The sequence below is a fragment of the Mya arenaria genome, chromosome 14, assembly GCF_026914265.1.
Source record: "Mya arenaria isolate MELC-2E11 chromosome 14, ASM2691426v1".
Classification (NCBI taxonomy): Eukaryota; Metazoa; Mollusca; class Bivalvia; order Myida; family Myidae; genus Mya; species Mya arenaria.
Genome location: NC_069135.1, coordinates 51092309 through 51115852, shown reverse-complemented (window position 1 = coordinate 51115852; position 23544 = coordinate 51092309). Strand labels below are relative to the sequence as shown.

General features: G+C 36.4%; 1 protein-coding gene across 1 annotated transcript; it reads right to left on the bottom strand.

The window, feature by feature from the left end:
• Positions 1–12498: 12498 nt before the first annotated feature.
• Positions 12499–23228, bottom strand: LOC128216226 (uncharacterized). The gene is made up of 3 exons (XM_052922797.1): positions 22696–23228; positions 13899–14443; positions 12499–13844 (listed from the first exon to the last, which is right to left on the bottom strand). The coding sequence occupies exons 1-3, from the start codon at positions 23226–23228 to the stop codon at positions 13066–13068; spliced, it is 1857 nt and encodes a 618-aa protein (XP_052778757.1). The 3' UTR covers positions 12499–13065.
• Positions 23229–23544: the final 316 nt, after the last annotated feature.

Genomic DNA, 23544 nt, shown 5'->3' with positions numbered 1-23544 from the left:
GTAACAGATATGTTAACAAGAGATGTTTGTCAAACATTATGCCCCCCCTGAGCGCCATGTTGTCAGGATTATATGGACAATTGAATGAAATATGCATGGACCGAAATGACAGCTGATTTGTTGCTGTTTTAAGATTATGACCATTAAAGTGTGAGGATAAAGTGTGTTATGACCGTCATGACCTTTGACTCTATGAACTCAAAATCCAGAGTCATCAGCTGGTTACCAGAAACCGAAATGTCAAGTTTGAGGGCCATGGGTGCAGGCATTGTCAAGTTATCACAAGACAAGTTCTTTTCGTTCAAGGTCACTGTGACCTTGACCTTTGACCCGATGACCCCTTAAATCATAAGGGGTCATCTACAAGTCAGATGCAACTCCAAGTCAAGTTTGAAGGCCATGGGTTCAGGCATTGTTGAGTTATCACTCGGACAACCTTTTACCATTCAAGATCACTGTGACCTTGACCTTTGGCTCTATGAATCCTAAAATCAATAAGGGTGATCTACTTGTCAGGCTTAACATCCATGTCAAGTTTATTGATCATAGGTTCAGGCATTGTTGAAATATCAGTGGGGGAAAATTTGTTAAAAAAAATTTCGTTAAAGGTTACTGTGACATTGACCTTGGCCTGATGACCCCCAAAGTCAATAGGGGTCATCTACTGGGCAGGCCCAACCTTCATGTCAAGTTTGGTCCAAGAATTGTCGAGTTTGCTTTCAAGGTCACTGTGACCTTGACCTTTGACCCCTAAAATCAATAGGGGTCATCTACTGGTCAGGCCCAACCTCCATGCCAAGTTTGAGGGCCATGGGTGCAGGCATTGTCGAGTTATCACTCGGACAACCTTTTACCATTCCAGGTCACTGTGACCTTGACCTTTGGCCAGATGACCCCCAAAAACCATAGGGGTCATCTCCTGGTCAGGCCAATTCTCCAAGTCAAGTTTGAGGGCCATGGGTGCAGGCATTGTTGAGTTATCAATCGGACAACCTTTTACCATTCAAGGTCACTGTGACCTTGACCTTTGGCCCAATGACCCCCAAAAACAATAGGGGTCATCTACTGGTCAAGCCCAACCTCCAAGTCAAGTTTGAGGGCCATGGGTGCAGGCATTGTTGAGTAATCACTCGAACAACTTTTTACCATTCAAGGTTACTGTGACCTTTGACCCATTGAGCCCAAAAAACAATAGGGGTCAGCTACTGGTCAGGCCCAACCTCCAAGTCAAGTTTGAGGGCCATGGGTGCAGGCATTGTCACGTTATCACTCGGACAACCTTTTACCATTCAAGGTCACTGTGACCTTGACCTTTGGCCTGATGACCCCCAAAAACAATAGGGGTCATCTACTGGACAGGCCCAACCTCCATGTCTAGTTTGAGGGCCATGGGTGCAGGCATTGTTGAGTTATCACTCGGACAAGCTTTAAAATTATTTTACCATTAAAGGTCACTGTGACCTTGACCTTTGACCCGATGACCCCCAAAATCAATAGGGGTCATCTACTGGTCAGGCCCAACCTTCATGTAAAGTTTGATGACCATACGTCCAGGAATTGTTGAGTTATCACTCGGACAAGCTTTGGTCTACCGACGGACCGACGGACCGACCGACCGACCGACATACCGACATACCTGTGCAAAGCAATATACCCCTCTTCTTCGAAGGGGGGCATAATTATAGTATTAGTGACGCTCTTTTCCGAAAAATAGTGTTAATTCATGGGAAGACGTGGAAATAAACGTAGAAAAGCAAGCGACAATAGTGTAAACAATGAACCTGAGGAAAAGTGGGAAACATGGAGTAAAACACCGGAGGGGATAAATACATGTTTAAGTAAAGTTCTAAGTCAAACAAATTCTTTTATATATATGCTAGTGACAGAGATTATCTGGAGAACAGTGGATTTTTGACGAATCTTTTCTTGGAGAGTGATGAGGAGTCATCGAATACCGTGACGAATTTTGAATCTTCAAACATGGCGGATGTAAACAAAGAACCCACCAACGCAGACATCATGCAATGTTTAAGTGGCATAAATTCTAAATTGACACAACTAGATGGGAGAATGGAAAGTCAGACCCAAACTTTGGAAACTTTACAAACGAAGGTGGGGAGTTTTGAAAATGATTTGAAAAAACTTTGGACATATATACATGACAATGAGAAGAAGACTAGTGAGCGAATAAACAGGGTGGAGGACCGGGTCGAATCAGCGGACTTCAACTTAACTAAGATATCGGAACAGGTGTTGGGATTGGAAACCAGGGAGGAAGAAATGAGGGCAGAGCTTGTGTACCTTCAGGCGCAATCCATGCGCAATAACCTGGTTTTCAGCAACATACCGGAGGCCTAGGGAGCTAATGCTAGCCCAGAGGACTGCGAGAGAGTGATCAGGGACTTTATGATGGAGAAGATAAAACTGGCACAGGAACTTGTGGACAGCTTTAAGTTTGACAGAGTACACAGGATGGGTCAGAGAAGGCAGGGGTCCAGTAGAAATATTGTTGCCAAATTTACACTATTTAAGGAGAGGAAGCTGGTAAGGAGGCAGTCAAGTGCGTTAAAGGGGACTGGCAACTATGTTTTCAAGCAATTCCCACGGGAGGTTAGCGAGAAACGTAGACGAATGGTGCCACGTATAAAAGAAGAACAGCAGAAGGGTGACCGTACCTGGCTTTCTTATGACACTCTGTACGTGAACGGGCACCCTGTGAGTGAGGGAATTGCGATGAAGAGATAGGGATTTGATGAGGGTAGGCTAAAGGTCTGTTCCTGGAATGTAAATGGACTTTTACATGATAAAAGACAATCTGAGGAGTTTACTGGTTGAGAAGCAGTTTCTGACGGCAAGCAGTTTCCGACAAATCGCTTTTTCGCGTACTTTCTTTAGATCTTCATAAAGAAGGTACTGTAATTCAACAATGTGGTAACTAGGTAATCAAAAGTTGAAATTCTTACCGAGACACGTAAGTAACTTTTATTATTATTTAATGTTTAATGTTTATCATTTTGTACACAAACTTGCACGTGGGGGATCGGCACGCGCCGCGTAATGCGCATGCGTGTGAACCTAATTTGCATATCTATGAATAGCTACAAGGTTTTCCTTAATTGACTTACACAAACGATGATCATTGTGTACATATTTGTGAACACTGGTGTCATGCTTGTTTCACACCTACATTCACTTAAATGTATACAAACAAAAGTTTATATCAGAAATGAATCAAAATATCATTGATATTCAGTGTCTGCCTGATTTCGAGTATGAATTGACTGTCATATATTTTAAGGTTTAAATTTTTCGTAAATCCTAAAAAATTAAATAATATTTCTCTTATTAAAGTCTTATATTTAGTATATCAAATAAACGGATAATAAAAACACACAATAGGCACATAAATCCGCCCCGCATTCGATTTGTCGGAAACTGCTTCTCATTACCAGCTAATCAGAACAGTGTAAGTACCCTCTTTGCGCCCCTATTAGATACACTATGTGTGACGTCACACGTGTGAAAAATATATCGACAATAGCAGCTTGAGCTGTAGTTATCTAAAATGTGAACAATTTTAGTAGGTATTTAAACACTTATAAATAATTCAATAAAAACGTATAAAAACTGTCGGAAACTGCTTCTCAACCAGTACAGATATTATTACTGCTAATGATATTATATTTCTGTTTGAAACTTGGTTGTCAAAAGATACTGATATAGAACTTTCGGGTTATTGTAGCTATAATTTCTACAGAAAATTTCAAAACAGACGAGCACGTAGAAATAGTGGTGGCACCGTTTTATATTTTAAAGAGCATTTAAAACCAGGAATAGAGGTAGTCCGTAACCAACACGATACTGTAATATGGTTAAAGTTAGACAAGAATATTTTCCATACAGAATCAGATATTTTCATATGTGGTGTATACATTTGGTGTGAAGATTCGCCTGTATATAATGTTGTAAATGTTGACTTATTTGATGTTATACAAATTGATATAAATGACTTTACTGATTTAGGTGCTGTATATATTGCTGGAGATTGGAATAGTAGAGTGGGAAACAAGCCTGATTGTATTTTAAATGACACCTACAATGTTGAGTTAGATGATGTTGAATATAGCCCTGAAATATAAATAATTAATCCTACCACAGAATTTGTACAAAACACAGGATCTGTTTATATGGAGTATTTACAGGATAGTAGAATCAGCCACTGGCACTGAAATATAAAATATTACACAAAGAATCCTTGCCAATTTAAGCCGCCAATTTAAAGTCAATACAGACTACAGTACCGTACATATAAGTTGTTATAAATGTATCCCTGTATATTTCTGTGTTGTCTACATTTAAGCTCTGTTGATTAAGTTTAGCAGGTAGATTGACCGTGATCTTAATATGTCTTTATTGTATGTATTTAAATTATATAATTACTGCATATTTCAACAATGTTTACTTATCTGACGTGCAAGTTGGCATCTGCTGTCTCCAAGTTAGTTAGAAATGTTAATCCTATGCTAAGTGTCATGACTTAGTTTACACATAGACATCCTCGGAACACATACAGATTTATAGTTAAACGACACATATCATATATTACTTCTTATAAACAATCGTACTTCATGTTTTTCAAGATCATAACATCACGTGTTATCCGATTTATTAAATGTCCGGAATGATACCTATATTAAGTCACGTGATCGTATATAACTACAGTCCGGTTACCGGTTTCCGCGAATGACTATAGTTAAATTTGAAAAGCTTGATACATCAATAATACTTTTTTTTTAAATATACTCCAGGATATATAATGTGCTACTATATACTATTAGCGTTGTACAGTTTGTCTATAAAGGTAGCATTATATAGTTGTTTTAAGAATGCTACATCCTCGTTTTCATTTAACTCACAAACAAGTATTGCTCTATGATGTTGTATTTCTTTTCCTTTATTTGTTTGTCTGTCTGGTGTAAGTTTGGTGTTCTGTCTTGTTTTTTGTATTTACCTGACACGTGAATGTTTACTATATTTATTTATATATACATATATATTGAATGTTATTTGTATATTTCATGCAATATGTATATGTTTATGTTTATGTCTGTCTGTCTGTCTTAAAGATGTACACAACATGAGAGCAAGCTCAGTCACAATGGAACAACTAATTGATTAATTATCGTGTCTAAAATGTTGCATTCTGGGGTATACTATGCAAAACTCAGTTCTTGCATAATAACGGACAAGATAAGGCCACACCAAATTAATAACTTGTTCATCGGATTTACCGCACCTATTTCTTCAGAAAAGCAAAAAAAAAATTTTTTTTTACGAGCGCTAATTTATTTAGTAGAATGTAGCCTCTTCCCTTCATTCGGAACTCCTCGGCCATTTTTTTCAAATTGTTTTCGATAAAATGGCCGAGGAGTTCCGAATGCTCTTCCCTTATCACCTAGACTGGTACCCTCATTCTCTTTTCTACAAATCTTTTCTAGATTTTTATCAAAAAGTAACGTAGGGTACCAGTCTATTATCACCGCGCATTCGGAACTCCTCGGCCATTTTACCGAGGAGCTCCGAATGATCACCGCGTTTTTTGGTCGTAACAATTATCAATGCACCGGCTCAATCATGCAGCCGCTCTAATTAAAGTCTAAGAACGATCTTAACCCAGATACAAGCGTCTAGATGAATTACGGGCACTACGGACCATGGACATTACGGACCAGATTTAGGGACACTACGGACCAGATTTAGGGACATTACGGACCATCTTCGGAATCTTACGGACCATGATTTAAACTTTTTTTTTTTTAATTAATCACTTATTAGTTTTTAATTTGTTAATAATTACTTGAATATGAGTGCTCAGTATGACGTTATATCTTCCATAAAACTGTGAAAAATCCCGTGAAGTTCGAATAGATCAATGGTTCAATATAAAATCTTGTGAAATTCCAAAAAGTGTTAAAGACCTATGCATTTATAACAATTATGTGAACAATAATGAACGAAATTTGAAAAATCGGCAGCTAAATCAGCAACAGAAGAAATATTTTCCAAAACAGTTTATTTCCCAAAATAAATCGAGCAGAAATATTTTCCAAAACAGTTTATTTACCAAAATAAATCGATCATATATTAAATAAACGATGTGTGTTTGTTGCAATTCTTGCAAACTGATGTTTAGAACTGGCAATTTCTGTTGCCTTAATTAGTGTTTATTAGTTATAATTGTACCCGTAATTATCGGCGGTATATTACAAAAGAAACAAACATTATACTGACAACCTTTAATTGGCAATCATAAAAGTGTGATAACCCATTGTAACGGCGCACTTTCACTGAACCCACGGCTCAATACACAATCCGACTGGTAGGTTACAGTGCCATTTATTATTTTGGCATAGAGTTAGCGGAAAATGAGGTTATGGCATGTTGACATTAAAAACCAGTCGAGTGTAATTCGTTGATCTTGTTCAAACGTAAGTAAAAAAGTTAAAGGTTATACTTTTGGTTTGGACACTAAAAAAAGTCAAAGAATTCGCAGTCAAGACGGAAGCCTATACTTCAGTAATTCCGACAGTATTTAAAGAAAACTTCAAAATTGATCCGGAATTAGGCAACTGCCCAGTATATACTTTTAAGTATGGTGTTTATGATGTGTATGAACAAACTATTTTACATGTACCTCAGTATTTCAAGACTATTTCGAATGAATAATTAAGGAGAAACAGGTCCTAATCAAAATGATATTTTAAGTATCTATCATGTGTTTCCGGTACACACACTTGCCCGAGGGTCGGATTTTTCGACCCGGACCTGAAAAACATGGTTGATATTTTTTTCTTGCATATCTAAAATTATAAGCTTGTGGAAAAGTTGACGTAGAAAACGCACTTTTGTACAGTTCACCAAAAAGGGCGTGCGACGTTGTTTACTGACGTTGTAAAACGCAGTAATTTTAAATCACTAGTGGCGTCAAATAGTTCCTCTAAAATGAGAGAAGTCTAGTGGAATAGCCTTACACCTTCAAACTAAAGCAAGTATGTGCCTTGCCTGAAGTTTCACCTCGCATCTCGCGAGATCCTGGTTTCCGATTTTCCCTTGCACTAATCTACCAGCCGGGAACCAATATAAAATTATACGGAATGCTGTTATGGCCATCGCCTATGAATGTGTTAATCTGAAACACGATACTTGATAGTATGATGATGTAAACGAGAAATCACGAAACTACGATAATGAAAACGCGACAATACAATGATGAAAACGCGATAGTACGACAGCGATACTACGGCAGTTCGATGGTGATAATGCGACTATCGTTTTTCACCATCGTATTGTCGCATTTCACCAGCGCTTACATAATCGTAGTATCGTATTGTCGCGTTTTCAACGCCGTACTGTCGCGTTTTCATCATCGAACTGTCGCGTTTTCATCATCGTGATATCGCGGTTTCATCATCGTACTATCGCGCATTCATCATCGTACCGTCTCGTTTTCATCATCGTACTATCGTGTTTTCATAATCGTATGTTGTGTTTTCATCATCGTACTGTCGTGTTCTCTACATCGTTCCGTCGCGTTTCATCATCGTTTTGTTGTGATCCATCATCGTACTAGCCTTCCGGTACACATGCGCATAGAATAATTTGCCCTCCATGTGACAAAATGTCGGTTTCAGGAGTCCTTGCATTATGTCTTCAACTGAGGATTTTATCACGTATTTGATATTGATCTGAAATACTGTTTATTTAAAAGATTTAACAACGATTTAAACAATAAAGATTGAATTATGAATTGTCTTTAACAATTTTTGTTCAATATAACAAACCAGTCAAAACAATATCTCCGAACAGTTTTCAAAATGCAATACCTCTCAGTTCTCATCATCATCATCATCATCATCATCATCATCATCAGCAGCAGCAGCAGCAGCAGCAGCAGCAGCAGCAGCAGCATCGACATCGTCACCATCATCACCATCGTCAACGTCAGTCGTCGTCGTGATGATCATCATGATCATGATCATGACCATCATCATCATCATCATCATCATCATCATCATCATCATCATCATCATCATCATTTACTGTTTGTTATTTTTACCATTTCTCTTGTACAAAGTATTGAATCGTTGTTTATGAAACAAATCAATACACGTAACTCAAATCAACAAGCCACATCTTTCGGATATCATTTAAATGTCATAATATATTCAAAACATATTATCTATACATCTTTTCTCAAAAATAAATGCATTGACAACCCTGAATAGAATTTGACGCTTAATTTCTCAAGGCATTTTTAGTTTTAACACATTGTTTGGAAGAAACAACATATTTGTGTTTGATTCACGTCTTTGAAGATGACAGGCTTATTAGAATCGATATGTCTAGAAGTCATTAAATTGAAATCATTTAAAGCAAAGATGTTTTTCAATATCTGTCATACAGACAGATCGCAATTCAGTATGAATATAAGATAATAAGACTTAAAGGCCCAACCCTTGTTTTAAAGGGACTCACTCATGGACTGTAAAATGCACTTTTTTAATTACGAAATAAAATGTAGCAAATCGTAAGAAGTGTTAAAACAAAAATACCAAAAGCTCGAACCCTTCAGCAAATGGCGATTGAAAATTAATTACGGCTGTGGTGTTAGTTGATTGACATTATCTCGTGATGTCATCAATGTATCCTTAAGATGTTAACATATCCTCATCACTTTTTAACGTCCCGGTGGCCGTTAGGACTAAACGGATGTACTCTACTTTTTTCTTGACTTTACCGGCGTGGGTTCGAACCCCACTAAAGCCAAAATACTTTTTAATGCTATAATTGTATATTTTCTGCAATTTCGATATCATAGAGTCAAATAATGATAAAATAAGTGTTTCCTGATGCATTAACAATAAAAGTAATTTTTGGTAAAAAGACATGAGCGAGTCACTTTAAAGTGGCACTCAGTAAAACAGAATGTCCTAGCTAGAGCGTTAATAAAGCTAACAGAAATATACCTGAAGTACTTGAAACCAGTCTTATCTTACATGCAAATTGCTCAATTGACTGTACATGTATAATATATAGGAAAAGTATTTATTGGTGCCTGAAGTTGTCTGTTGGTAACCATACACAATACGGTGTACTTTAAGTATGTGCTGGCTGATTTCTAATTCGTTCAAAAAAAGTAACAATCGACAACATATCATACATTAAGTTATGTACAGTTTGTATATTTGCTATTTTGTTTCAATTTAAATGGATGTTAACGCCATATTTTGCAATCTTTGAAGGGCCTAATAAAAAACATTTTAAGTTATTTTTGGTAAAAAATAATTCTGGACACAAAACCCTTTCAAGTGATATCAATATAATATGACGTCACCAGGCAACTGTTGTTCACATCTGCTTGGGTCGAATACCTTATTAAGGTTGTCTTATAAACCCGTTGGCTCGATAGCCCAGGGACCGACGAAATAATTCGAGTCTGGCAAATATCGAGCCAAGTGTGTATCCTTACATATTTTTAGTAAAAGATAAGCGGTTCACAACGTTCAGTTCCAGCCAGCGAGGAAATCGAGCCAAGCGATATCGAGCCAATGGGTTTCGACTGGATGATTTATAAAATATATATACCAAGAAGAGCGAGTTTGGCCCTTTAAACATAATGTAGATTACAGGACACGTTTCACTGGTGAATCCAAGGGCGGCGCCCCCGGAAGACCACCCCCCCCCCAAATTAAATCGCAAAAGTTTACTTTTTATTTAAATGTATGAGAAAAATAAAAATTGTAAAAAGTTTCTTGGGGGATTGTCGCCCTCCCCCCTTTCAACACTTTAAACCAAATTCATTTGGTTCTGAGGGAGGGGCACAATCCAAATGTCGAGCGTGATTAAATGCCTTTTACACTAGTGTTGACTTGAATTAAACTATTTACGTATTACATACAAATGTAAACGACTTACCTGGTATGCACATCCGCGCCAAACACTAAGATTGCTTTTGTTATTTTTGCTGCTATTATTACACAGTGATTTGATGGGAATTAACTCCTGCTTTGGTGTCATTTGACCTGTACACAATTAAATGGCATTTAACCTAAAATATTTTTTTTTCTTCATATTTATCAAAGGGGTCGCTCCTACCAACTATCAAGCATAAAATAACTATGAATTACTGCAGTTTAACAATGTTAGAAAATCTCGAAATCCTATTAAGGCATTTCGAGATTTTCTGACATTGTTAAACTGCAGTAATAGCACTGTCACACAGGACACTCATTTTACGTCCGTCCCGGGAGACGATTAGTATTTTATTTTTAGTGGCGCGGCGGGGATACGAACCTGCGACCCATGGATTGACAGTCAAGTGTGTTACAGTAGACCACGGATCCGCCACAGTTGCAATTTTTATTAACGAAGTATCCTTTAAGTAGTCCATTGAATGGTTAAATGACATTCAGGGTCTTTTTATTCTTTAGAACTAATGAAAAATGTTCGCACTTTAATGTGTCTCTCAAGTTATAGGGGCATACAATTAAACATGCTTCCAGGGGCGTAGCTAGCCCTCTATTAATGTGGATTCATAATTATGCTATGGGATTCCGGGGGCATGACCCCTCGAAAAAAGGGGAAAAAATGGTCCAATCTGGTGCATTTTTGGCGTTCTGAGGTGCTTTATTTAGCACTGGAAAATGGACAGTTAATAATGGACAGGATTATGGAGTCAAGTACGCATACTGCAACTTTGGCTGATTTTTGTCAGAATCATGTGGATTTAGCCCCATACTCGCGTATAAGGCAGCTTCGCGCCTGGTTTCAGGTACGCCTATTATAGGTGAACGAGTGCTTCATGCCATCTTTGCTTATTTATTATATTTTATTTCTATTTTTTCAGACCGCGCATGTGCGATGCCGAAGCACCGATACATGATGCATTTTTACTTCAGCAGACAACCCGTGCACGTGAACGATTCGCTCGTTCGTGAACTCACAAACTGGTTCCGGTACGGATGAGCCTGATCAACACTACCTTGCGTGTGGCGTCAATCTTGTGACGTCACAAGACCGAAAGCTCATGGTGCACTTTTAACCGTTAATTTTTGGCCAAAAAAATAATATATAAATATACATATGGATGTATGGAAGCCGTATCCTGGCATGCTCGGGACAAAAGAACGGACTCCATACATACAACGTGCACACGATGGATATACGGACCCCATACACGTAGCATGTACGGAAGGGATAAAGGGACCCCGTGCATGCAACGTGTAAGCTATGGGAATACGGACCCCGTGCATGCAACGTGTAAGCTATGGAAATACGGACCCCGTGCATGCAACGTGTACGCTAAGGAAAGACGGGCCCCGTGCATGCAACGTGTAAACTATGGAAATACGGACCCCGTGGATGCAACGTGTAAGCTATGGAAACGGACCCCGTGCATGCAACGTGTAAGCTATGGAAATACACACCCCGTGCATGCAACGTGTAAGCTATGGAAATACGGACCCCGTGCATGCAACGTGTAAGCTATGGAAATACGGACCCCGTGCATGCAACGTGTAAGCTATGGAAATACGGACCCAGTGCATGCAACGTGTAAGCTATGGAAATACGGACCCCGTGCATGCAACGTGTAAGCTAAGGAAAGACGGACCCCTTGCATGCAACGTTTTAGCTATTGAAAGACGGACCCCATGCACGCAACGTGTAAGCTACGGATAGACGGACCCTGTGCATGCTACGTGTAAGCAATGAAAAGACGGACCCCGTGCATGCTCCGTGTAAGCTATGGAAATACGGACCCCGTGCATGCAACGTGTAAGCTATGAAAGACGGACCCCGTGCATGCAATGTGTAAGCTATGGAAAGACGGACCCCGTGCATGCTACGTGTAAGCTATGGAAAGACGGACCCCGTGCATGCAACGTGTAAGCTATGGAAATACGGACCCCGTGCATGCAACGTGTAAGCTATGGAAAGACGGACCCCGTGCATGCAACGTGTAAGCTATGGAAATACAGACCCCGTGCATGCAACGTGTAAGCTATGGAAATACGGACCCCGTGCATGCAACGTGTAAGCTATGGAAATACGGACCCCGTGCATGCAACGTGTAAGCTTTGGAAATACGGACCCCGTGCATGCAACGTGAAAGCTATGGAAATACGGACCCTGTAACGTGTACGGGGAGGATATACGGATATAAAACAGACTCCGAACACGTTGGTGCAATGTTATTATTTTATAAATGCAGTATTATGTTTAATTCATTTGATAATAATTACTAAAACAAACAATAAACATAATTTGTGTAAAGACGTTTTTGCACGTTTTAATGGCCACGTAGCTATTAATTAAAAATATTTTATTAAAGGTATTTTTTATTTAAAACGTATCGCGTTATGTTTGTTAATGTTTTGATCATACTGTCTAATGAGTTCAACATAATTCTGCATTTAATATAAAAACAAAATGTTTTTTGAATCCATCTTTATTGTGTGCCTTTAATTGAAAACAAAACCAACTATAATCATGGTATATGTTGTTATTGTTTTTACTTTAAAGAAACTCTGCATAATTAATGCACCTACGTTCATCTAGGTGTCCAGTGAAAATAGTTAACATATAACTGGCTCTCTTGTAGTTGTAGTAAAAGTATTGAAGCTTTTTAAAGGCACATGGCAAAACGGGCCGTATAATATATTTTATTTTAACATTAAATAAAGAATAAATCTAAATATATATATATAATTATATATATACGAGTATACATACACACTAACAACATATTGAATATAAGGGAATAACATTATACAATAAAAAGTCATTAAGTTGAATAACATGTGCACGATAAACATTATAACTATGTAGCTAAAAGCAAATAAAATACGTCAAATATAAAGGTATATGTACGTTTAAGCAAATATGATTCTTGTATTATATACATGTACATTTTCCATCCGTACTTATATTTACGAGAAAGGTTAAAGTAAAAATCAATCAGTTATAATAATTGTAATTTTTGCCACTTGTAATTGGATCTATTATTTATCGTACATTGATGACGAGGAGCGTGTCTTTCCATCCGCCGACAACCAGAGAGGAAAAGCGGCTGCTGAAGAACAAAGCTTTAGGATACCACACTCCGTCTTGTTTCCTTGCCAGTGTGGCCAACTTCGTCTTCCCGTCTTTGTCAACCTGCAGCACTGTGTCGGAGTCAAAGCAGCAGACGAACACGTGTCCAGCAGTTGTCACGTGTACTCCGTAAGGTCCTACCAAGTCAGGATCAGTGAATGTGGCCAGCTTGTTGCCGAGGTTGTCCAGGGTGATAAGTTGATTGTTTGAGTAGTTTGTGATGTAGATAGTCTTCCCGTCGTTACTGATGGCAATTCTCACCACCGTGTAATCAGCGGACTTGTCCTCGTACAGCGTCTTTACCTGCTTCCCCGTCATCGTATAGACGTACAGCGCGGTGCGTGATGAAATGTAAAGGTTGTTCCCGTGATGAGCTGCGCTGTAACATCTATGGGTGAAACTTAATTTTCTCGTAGTCACAAGTTTCCCTTTTGTTATGTTAATGAAATGAAGTTCATGTCTTTCATCATTGTTAACACAAAGCGCAACCTCATTCCCGCCAATGTGGCACACGTCATTGGGATACTTAGGAACATCACAGTGGTCGACAACCCTGTACTCCTGGTCCAGGAGTTTCACTGTCATGTTGTTGTAGTCTGTAATAACAAACTCTCCACCAGGCAGCTCACATATCCCTAGAATACCACATGTATCTTTGTCTGAACTCATCTTCACGTTGTACTCCTTGTAACCTTTGGTATCGAATACATGATCTCGGGGGAACAGAGATATCAGTGGTTGTTAACAATAAACATTCGATTCATTTAACTCTCCAAATGTCTTCATCGAGGACAAAAAATCTTCTATTCCATTATGTTTACGAAAAGTTATATCGTATTTGACAACATTTGACATGTTTTGCAGTATTTCGTTTGCTTGTTTGATTTTTTTTTCACAATTTCTGAACCCAATGTATAGGGGTGTTTCGCCGGATGAGTCTTTGCTTTGTATGTCATCCATAATGTTCTTTAATTCGTCGTGCATCTGAGTGCAGGATTCCATATCTTTCTTAATGGACAGCTCCTGATCAGACACCAGACGGTCTAATTCTTGAACGGTTGTTTTCTCCATCTTGTCAAGAATATCGTTGATCTTTTTACGGATTGCTTTGATTTCATCAACAATGGCTGTTCGAGTCTTCTTCAGTAAGGCACAATTTTTCTTTCTGTCGTTTTTCATATCTTCTATCTGCTTCCTAAGAACAGCTACCCGTTGAGGTAGTTGACGAAACTCGGGATCTTTGCGGATGCCCTTTGCAACGTCTGGAATGTGCTGTATTGATGAACAGTGTCTGCAATGAAAGAAGGAAACCATATTTTATTTATTAAGACGCTTGTTTATAACATTCTCCTAAAATCTCATAAATTAACTTATAACTTATATTGTGTCATCGTCTACGTCGTCGTCTTCCAGACCTTTTGATTTTGCTTTCAAACATCGATGCTCCACAAAGATAATATCAAGCTAATCCTAGATTGAAATGATGCCCATTAGGATCTTACAACCTAAACGCATTACTTTCTGTAACAAACAGACACACACACACACACATATACACAGGCAGACACACATACACAGGCAGACACACACACACACGCGCGCGCACGCACGCACGCACGCACACACACACAGACACACGCACACACACAGACAGACAGACAGACACACACAGACACACACACGCACGCACGCACGCACACACATACAGACAGATAGACAGACAGACAAGACAGAAGGACATACATACAGTCAGGCAGACATACATCCATACAGACAGACATACACACAGACAGATACACTGACAGAGAGATAGACAGCGAGACACACAGACAAACTCACAAGCAAACAAACAGACAGACAGACACCCAGACAGACAGACAGATAAACAGACAGACACACACACACACAAACACAAACACACACACACACACACACACGCACACGCACACACACACACACGCACACACACACACACACTGATAGACAGACAGACATACACACAGACACATACACACAGACAGACACATACACACATACAGACACACACAAACAGACAGACAGACAGGCCTCAAGACGGTAGGCAATCACGGTCAAATACCGGCGTTGCCTGTATCGACATACGCAGGCGATGCCGTCAGTGGCAGGCGCTGCCTGAACCGATTCATAAATTTATCGATAGCTTAAATCATCGTTTTTATTGGAAAAAATTAAATGTTTGTTGTTTATTAAGACTATATTCATTAGAATAAAAAATATTAATTTGAAAGAAATAATATTTAAATATAAAAATATATAATTGCATGAACAGCTACTACCATGTCTGCGTGTCTTCAATTTGTCTATGAAATTTTACTGCGGACAATTTCGAGGGAATAATTGTTGTATTTAATATATTTAAAATGTGCGATAATGATCATGTTGTTTTGAAATTACTAACAAAAGCTGATAATAACAGTATACAACTTGCTATGATTAAAAAGACCCGTCAAATAATGTATCGTCTGTGCAATTTACGCTTTTAACTTCTATTTAACACTTTGTCATACCGCATGTACCGATTGCTTAGTGTTGAAATCTTTCTAAGCAATTTGACATTAAATCAACATAATTGAAATTAAATTAACATGGTACTTTTTAATTCAATTTACCTTATTTCAACATATAGAAGTACAAAAACTGCTACTATTCCACTCCTATTGACTATCCTATTTATTTACAAGAACATTGAAAATTCGCGGGCTAGAGTATAGCTCCACACAGAATGCTGGGTGCATAAAAAATGAGATCTAAATGTGCAAATTACTGATATCAAAACTGTGCCATACACTTCATATGTATATATAGATTGATTTCCATGTTTCACGCGTATGCGGCATGGTGTTTTACTGTACCCCACCGTTCATAGACCGGAAAGGCGGTAAAGATCATAAAGCACCGTTTACAGATAGTGATCTTCAATTCTTTAAAGGGTCATATAAAAATTGGTTGATGGGAAATATGTCAGCATAAGGCTGTATTGTAATTTTAAACAAAATATTGTGGTTGTTGTTTGAAACATTCTGTAACATAAGTTTTAACAATTCTTTTTAGTTCAGTTTAAGATAAAAAATAGCTTCACCCACTGATCACCATAATTAATAATTTTCACGAGTAAGAATGTAAGTTATCATGTTCGCGAGTGAAATATATTAACTTCTTTTATATCTAATAACGACTTAACAATTATCTATTTTGTAAATATTGATGAAGTTACGTACCTTTACCTCAATTAATATTGAGATGAATGTTCTATTGTTCAGATATCATATATCTTCACATTAAAGTGTAGCTCCGTAACAGTGAATGATATAAATGAGTGAGTAAGTGATACGAACGAAATGATTGAACGAACGAACGAACGAACGAACGCGAACGAATGGAGATGGATGGATGGATGATTTTATTTTTGTAAATTGATGCCATTTCAAACAAAACAAACCCCCATGTTTTTATTTAGACGCGATAATAAAAAAGTTTCACAAGATTTCAGTTGATTCATATCTGCCAAACGGACTGAAAAACAGTACTTGCCATTTTATAGCTAAAAACAATGTGTTTGGTATTAAAATTCTTAAAATGTGCTTAAGCTCTATATTAAAACTGAATAAAACATGTGGTTTTTAATGAAATCCGAAAAGTACAAAACATGAAGTTTAAGTTCAAATGTGTCGGAAATTAAAGATATTGGTAAGCCCCTCCCCCAATCGATCCGGCAGACATTTCTTCTTTTAATCTTCTCTCTGATTGGCTGAGGGCAATATTCTGGCATATTGCGATTTAATTAGGTAGTCGCGACCACAAAGTTATACGTTCGAGACACATCCTGTCCCCTTTTATGGCCCTTGTGACACCATATGCACAATAAAATCACAACTAGTGTATATTTTAGCTGACAACCTAAATGTATACATATGAGTTAAATTTCATATCTTTAATTGAAAAAGAAATATAGAAATATCAAGGGAATTATCAATATCTTTTCTCAAACAATACAAATTGAATGTTTAGCAGTAAAATAAACATATTCATTTTTTGCATTAAAAAGGAAACCAAAATTTATGAGTTTCCGTTTGAACGTAAGATGACAATGCAGTATACACCAGAGCCCCGAAATTAAACTTTGTTGAATCCGGTTAAATCAAAATACTTTTACATGTTATTTCCAATTTAGTTCAACCAAAAACAAAAGGTTAAGGAACATAAAGACTTCCAAACAAATAGTTACTGATTCATAAGAGAATGATTTTCTATTTCATAATATGCAAGCAGTTGAATTATCGACGTATACAGAATTCATGTTTTACGATCATTTTATTTCTTTGTATTGAACCGAATCAAGAAAATGAATATACTCTGTATAAAATGATGTTTTCTATGCCAATAATATATGTAATCGCATGGATTGTGTACAAATTGAGGGTGTTAACTCTATGATTCTACGAGAATACAGCTTACTAAAGATTGAATACCCACACTAATAACACATCATTCAAAGAAAATATACAATTGTACAATTAACTTCAATTAAATATCCGTCATTGTCAGTATCCGTGAATAGAAAGGTGTTTAAACATAATTGCATTTATGAATAATAACTTGGAAAAAAAATAATTGTTTGTTTATTTGCTATAAACATGTAATTTGTTTCTCAGCAATAAAATATATTGTATTGGAAAATATAAAATAGATAACTGATGCACTTAATTTGTAATATAACATTATTACAGTTTGTTGTAAAAATATCAGTCATCTTTTAATACATTAATCTTTTTTAATCTATTAATGTTTTGTTGATATCATTGTTCAGTTCATTAAAGTTAATTATTAAATAACACCTGCACAACATTTAATATTTTTTGTTTGTTTTTCTTTAATTAAGTTAATTACAGTCGAAACTCGATGGCTCGATATTTTAGGGACCGGCCAAAATACTTCGAGCCTTGAGAATATCGAGCCAAACGGGATTGCTTACAGAATGTTAATTTTGTATTAATTACAAAAATATTGTTTGCAACGTTTGTTATTGGCTACGCTATCTCCGTAACATGACTTATTCGATACTTAGAAAATATCATTTGATTTTTTTTTAATTATTATAAAAATACATTTATGCGAAACAACAAACAAGCAATTTTAAACAGTGGGTAACACAAACATAGCTTATAAGTTATATCTAAAGGCTTAGAAATTTATAGATGGTTAACAATTAGAGACAGAACTTAAAGTGACGGCATGTTTATTAAACTATTAAAACTTTTCAATTTGGTAATAACTATAATACCAGTCAAGCAATTTTAATCGATTCGCACCTTGTGCTAAATAAAGCCAAGCAAGAAAATCAAGGTGTGAGATTCTTAACTGAACCCGCGAGAATGACATCAACCCAATCAAACATAACAAAGTGTGAAATACTTGGGACCGCGAAAATGACTTCGAGCGTGGAGAAATATCGACCCTCAAGATATCGAGCCATCCGATCGAATTTTATATGAACAAAGATTTAAAAAAAAAATCGGTCCTTTTAATCTGGTTCGAGCCAACGAGGATATCGAGCCGTGAGATAACGAGTTTCGACTATATTATATAACACCTGCACAACATTAAATATTTTTTGTTTGTTTTTCTTTTATTTGCTTTAAAGTATTTCACAAAAGGAACATTTTTTTAATTGTTATTGAATATTTTCTAAAAACATTCCGTATAACATTGTTTTGATTGAGTGTTTTGGGTATAATATTTGTGTCCAGATGTTCAAATATCCTATGTTTTTCAGGTGAAAATGTCAAGTAACGTTGTGTATTTCAATTACTGCATGACACTTGAGTCTCGTAAGGGTTACTTAGATTAGGAGGGGACTCATGACCCCGGTAATTTGTTAAAGTTTTCAGGTAGGTGATCTGGAATTTCTAGGTCAAAATTGCATTTTGCATTTCAAAGCTAGAGTCTTAAAGAACTTGTAATATGTTTACGTTTGGTTTGTGAATCAAAACCATGGCCGCATTCAAGAGAAATCACAACAACTATTGACTATCCTATTTATATACAAGAACATTGAAAATTCGCGGGCTCGAGTATAGCTCCACACAGAATGCTGAGTGCATAAAAAATGAGATCTAAATGTGCAAATTACTGATATCAAAACTGTGCCATACACTTCATATGTATATATAGATTGATTTCCATGTTTCACGCGTATGCGGCATGGTGTTTTACTGTACCCCACCGTTCATAGACCGGAAAGGCGGTAAAGATCATAAAGCACCGCTTACAGATAGTGATCTTCAATTCTTTAAAGGGTCATATAAAAATTGGTTGATGGGAGATATGTCAGCATAAGGCTGTATTGTAATGTTAAACAAAATATTGTTGTTGTTGTTTGAAACATTCTGTAACATAAGTTTTAACAACTCTTTTTATTTGAGTTTAAGATAAAAAATAGTTTCACCCACTGATCACCATAATTAATAATTTTCACGAGTAAGAATGTAAGTTATTATGTTCGCGAGTGAAATATATTAACTTCTTTTATATCTAATAACGACTTAATAATTATCTATTTTGTAAATATTGATGAAGTTACGTACCTTTACCTCAATTAATTTTGAGATGAATGTTCTATTGTTCAGATATCATATATCTTCACATTAAAGTGTAGCTCCGTAACAGTGAATGATATAAATGAGTGAGTAAGTGATACGAACGAAATGATTGAACGAACGAACGAACGCGAACGAATGGAGATGGATGGATGGATGATTTTATTTTTGTAAATTGATGCCATTTCAAACAAAACAAACCCCCATGTTTTTATTAAGACGCGATAATAAAAAGTTTCACAAGATTTCAGTTGATTCATATCTGCCAAACGGACTGAAAAACAGTACTTGACATTTTATAGCTAAAAACAATGTGTTTGGTATTAAAATTCTTAAAATGTGCTTAAGCTCTATATTAAAATTGAATAAAACATGTGTTTTTTAATGAAATCCGAAAAGTACAAAACATGAAGTTTAAGTTCAAATGTGTCGGAAATTAAAGATATTGGTAAGCCCCTCCCCCAATCGATCCGGCAGACATTTCTTCTTTTAATCTTCTCTCTGATTGGCTGAGGGCAATATTCTGGCATATTGCGATTTAATTAGGTAGTCGCGACCACAAAGTAATACGTTCGAGACACATCCTGTCCCCTTTTATGGCCCTTGTGACACCATATGCACAATAAAATCACAACTAGTGTATATTTTAGCTGACAACCTAAATGTATACATATGAGTTAAATTTCATATCTTTAATTGAAAAAGAAATATAGAAATATCAAGGGAATTATCAATATCTTTTCTCAAACAATACAAATTGAATGTTTAGCAGTAAAATAAACATATTCATTTTTTGCATTAAAAAGGAAACCAAAATTTATGAGTTTCCGTTTGAACGTAAGATGACAATGCAGTATACACCAGAGCCCCGAAATTAAACTTTGTTGAATCCGGTTAAATCAAAATACTTTTACATGTTATTTCCAATTTAGTTCAACTAAAAACAAAAGGTTAAGGAACATAAAGACTTCCAAACAAATAGTTACTGATTCAAGAGAATGATTTTCTATTTCATAATATGCAAGCAGTTGAATTATCGACGTATACAGAATTCATGTTTTACGATCATTTTATTTCTTTGTATTGAACCGAATCAAGAAAATGAATATACTCTGTATAAAATGATGTTTTCTATGCCAATAATATATGTAATCGCATGGATTGTGTACAAATTGATGGTGTTAACTCTATGATTCTACGAGAATACAGCTTACTAAAGATTGAATACCCACACTAATAACACATCATTCAAAGAAAATATACAATTGTACAATTAACTTCAATTAAATATCCGTCATTGTCAGTATCCGTGAATAGAAAGGTGTTTAAACATAATTGCATTTATGAATAATAACTTGGAAAAAAAATAATTGTTTGTTTATTTGCTATAAACATGTAATTTGTTTCTCAGCAATAAAATATATTGTATTGTAGAATATAAAATAGATAACTGATGCACTTAATTTGTTATATAACATTATTACAGTTTGTTGTAAAAATATCAGTCATCTTTTAATACATTAATCTTTTTAATCTATTAATGTTTTGTTGATATCATTGTTCAGTTCATTAAAGTTAATTATAAAATAACACCTGCACAACATTTAATATTTTTTGTTTGTTTTTCTTTAATTAAGTTAATTACAGTCGAAACTCGATGGCTCGATATTTTAGGGACCGGCCAAAATACTTCGAGCCTTGAGAATATCGAGCCAAACGGGATTGCTTACAGAATGTTAATTTTGTATTAATTACAAAAATATTGTTTACAACGTTTGTTATTGGCTACGCTATCTCCGTAACATGACTTATTCGATACTTAGAAAATATCATTTGATTTTTTTTAATTATTATAAAAATACATTTATGCGAAACAACAAACAAGCAATTTTAAACAGTGGGTAACACAAACATAGCTTATAAGTTATATCTAAAGGCTTAGAAATTTATAGATGGTTAACAATTAGAGACAGAACTTAAAGTGACGGCATGTTTATTAAACTATTAAAACTTTTCAATTTGGTAATAACTATAATACCAGTCATGCAATTTTAATCGATTCGCACCTTGTGCTAAATAAAGCCAAGCAAGAAAATCAAGGTGTGAGATTCTTAACTGAACCCGCGAGAATGACATCAACCCAATCAAACATAACAAAGTGTGAAATACTTGGGACCGCGAAAATGACTTCGAGCGTGGAGAAATATCGACCCTCAAGATATCGAGCCATCCGATCGAATTTTATATGAACAAAGATTTAAAAAAAAATCGGTCCTTTTAATCTGGTTCGAGCCAACGAGGATATCGAGCCGTGAGATAACGAGTTTCGACTATATTATATAACACCTGCACAACATTAAATATTTTTTGTTTGTTTTTCTTTTATTTGCTTTAAAGTATTTCACAAAAAGTATCATTTTTTTAATTGTTATTGAATATTTTCTAAAAACATTCCGTATAACATTGTTTTGATTGAGTGTTTTGGGTATAATATTTGTGTCCAGATGTTCAAATATCCTATGTTTTTCAGGTGAAAATGTCAAGTAACGTTGTGTATTTCTATTACTGCATGACACTTGAGTCTCGTAAGGGTTACTTAGATTAGGAGGGGACTCATGACCCCGGTAATTTGTTAAAGTTTTCAGGTAGGTGATCTGGAATTTCTAGGTCAAAATTGCATTTTGCATTTCAAAGCTAGAGTCTTAAAGAACTTGTAATATGTTTACGTTTGGTTTGTGAATCAAAACCATGGCCGCATTCAAGAGAAATCACAACAAGTAAGTTTTAATTATAACGGTTTATTTTACTAACAAGCATAATAGATTATTTTAAGCACAGTAAACGACAGTATGACTTAATGTTTCTATTTCTTGACAATTGGCATTGTTCTCATTGGCAGAAGCCTAACCCCCTCAAAACACTGTAAAACAGTGCTTGGTTGCCAGCGGGCTTCAAGTGGACACCATCACGACCATAATGGCGAGGAAATCGAATCTTCTTGGTGATCCGGATGAAATCGAGGCCTAGCTGCTCTCGTAATGTTGTATTTGCCTTCACCACAGCCTCTTGGTGACACATCTTTTCATCGGTGGTGAATCTGGTTTGGTCTCTTTTGAAGGTCAACCTGCGTGGCGGAATCTCGGTGACCATTACCCTCTTGGCGCCGTGTTGCAGAAGCTGCTGTCGAATCGCAAGAATATTCGCCACAACTACTGTTGGTAGATGTAGGGAAGACAGATCATTTCCGCCGATGTGTAGAATAACAACATCTGGCTTCCTTCTTGTTGCTTCTGTAAGAAGTCGACCCGTTACCTTGGCACAAGTGAGGCCTGGTACTCCAAGCCAGATGGTCTCGTTACCATACAGTTTGCCGTCGGGCTGGCCTAATTTTACATGGCGCTCTAGATGACTAACCCACGAATCTCCAACAATTGTGTACATACTGATGTGTTTTAATAAGAATGTTTTGTAAAACAAATTGACAACTTAATATACCCTAAAATGATCATCGAACCAGTAAAGTATACGACGACTTCTATTGGTTAAACCCTTGGCCAATAAAACTTAAGTGTTTATATCGTATCATAATTTCACGGTTGGTTGACCAGCGCGAATTCGTGGGCTAATCTTTTAACAGAACATAATTGAACAACATCAGCTTAGACGACTCAATGTTAAACTCAACTACAACTTTAGACAACATAACTTTAGTCACTGCTCGCCCATTTGGGATTACCCGGTGGCGAGGGTAAAGAAA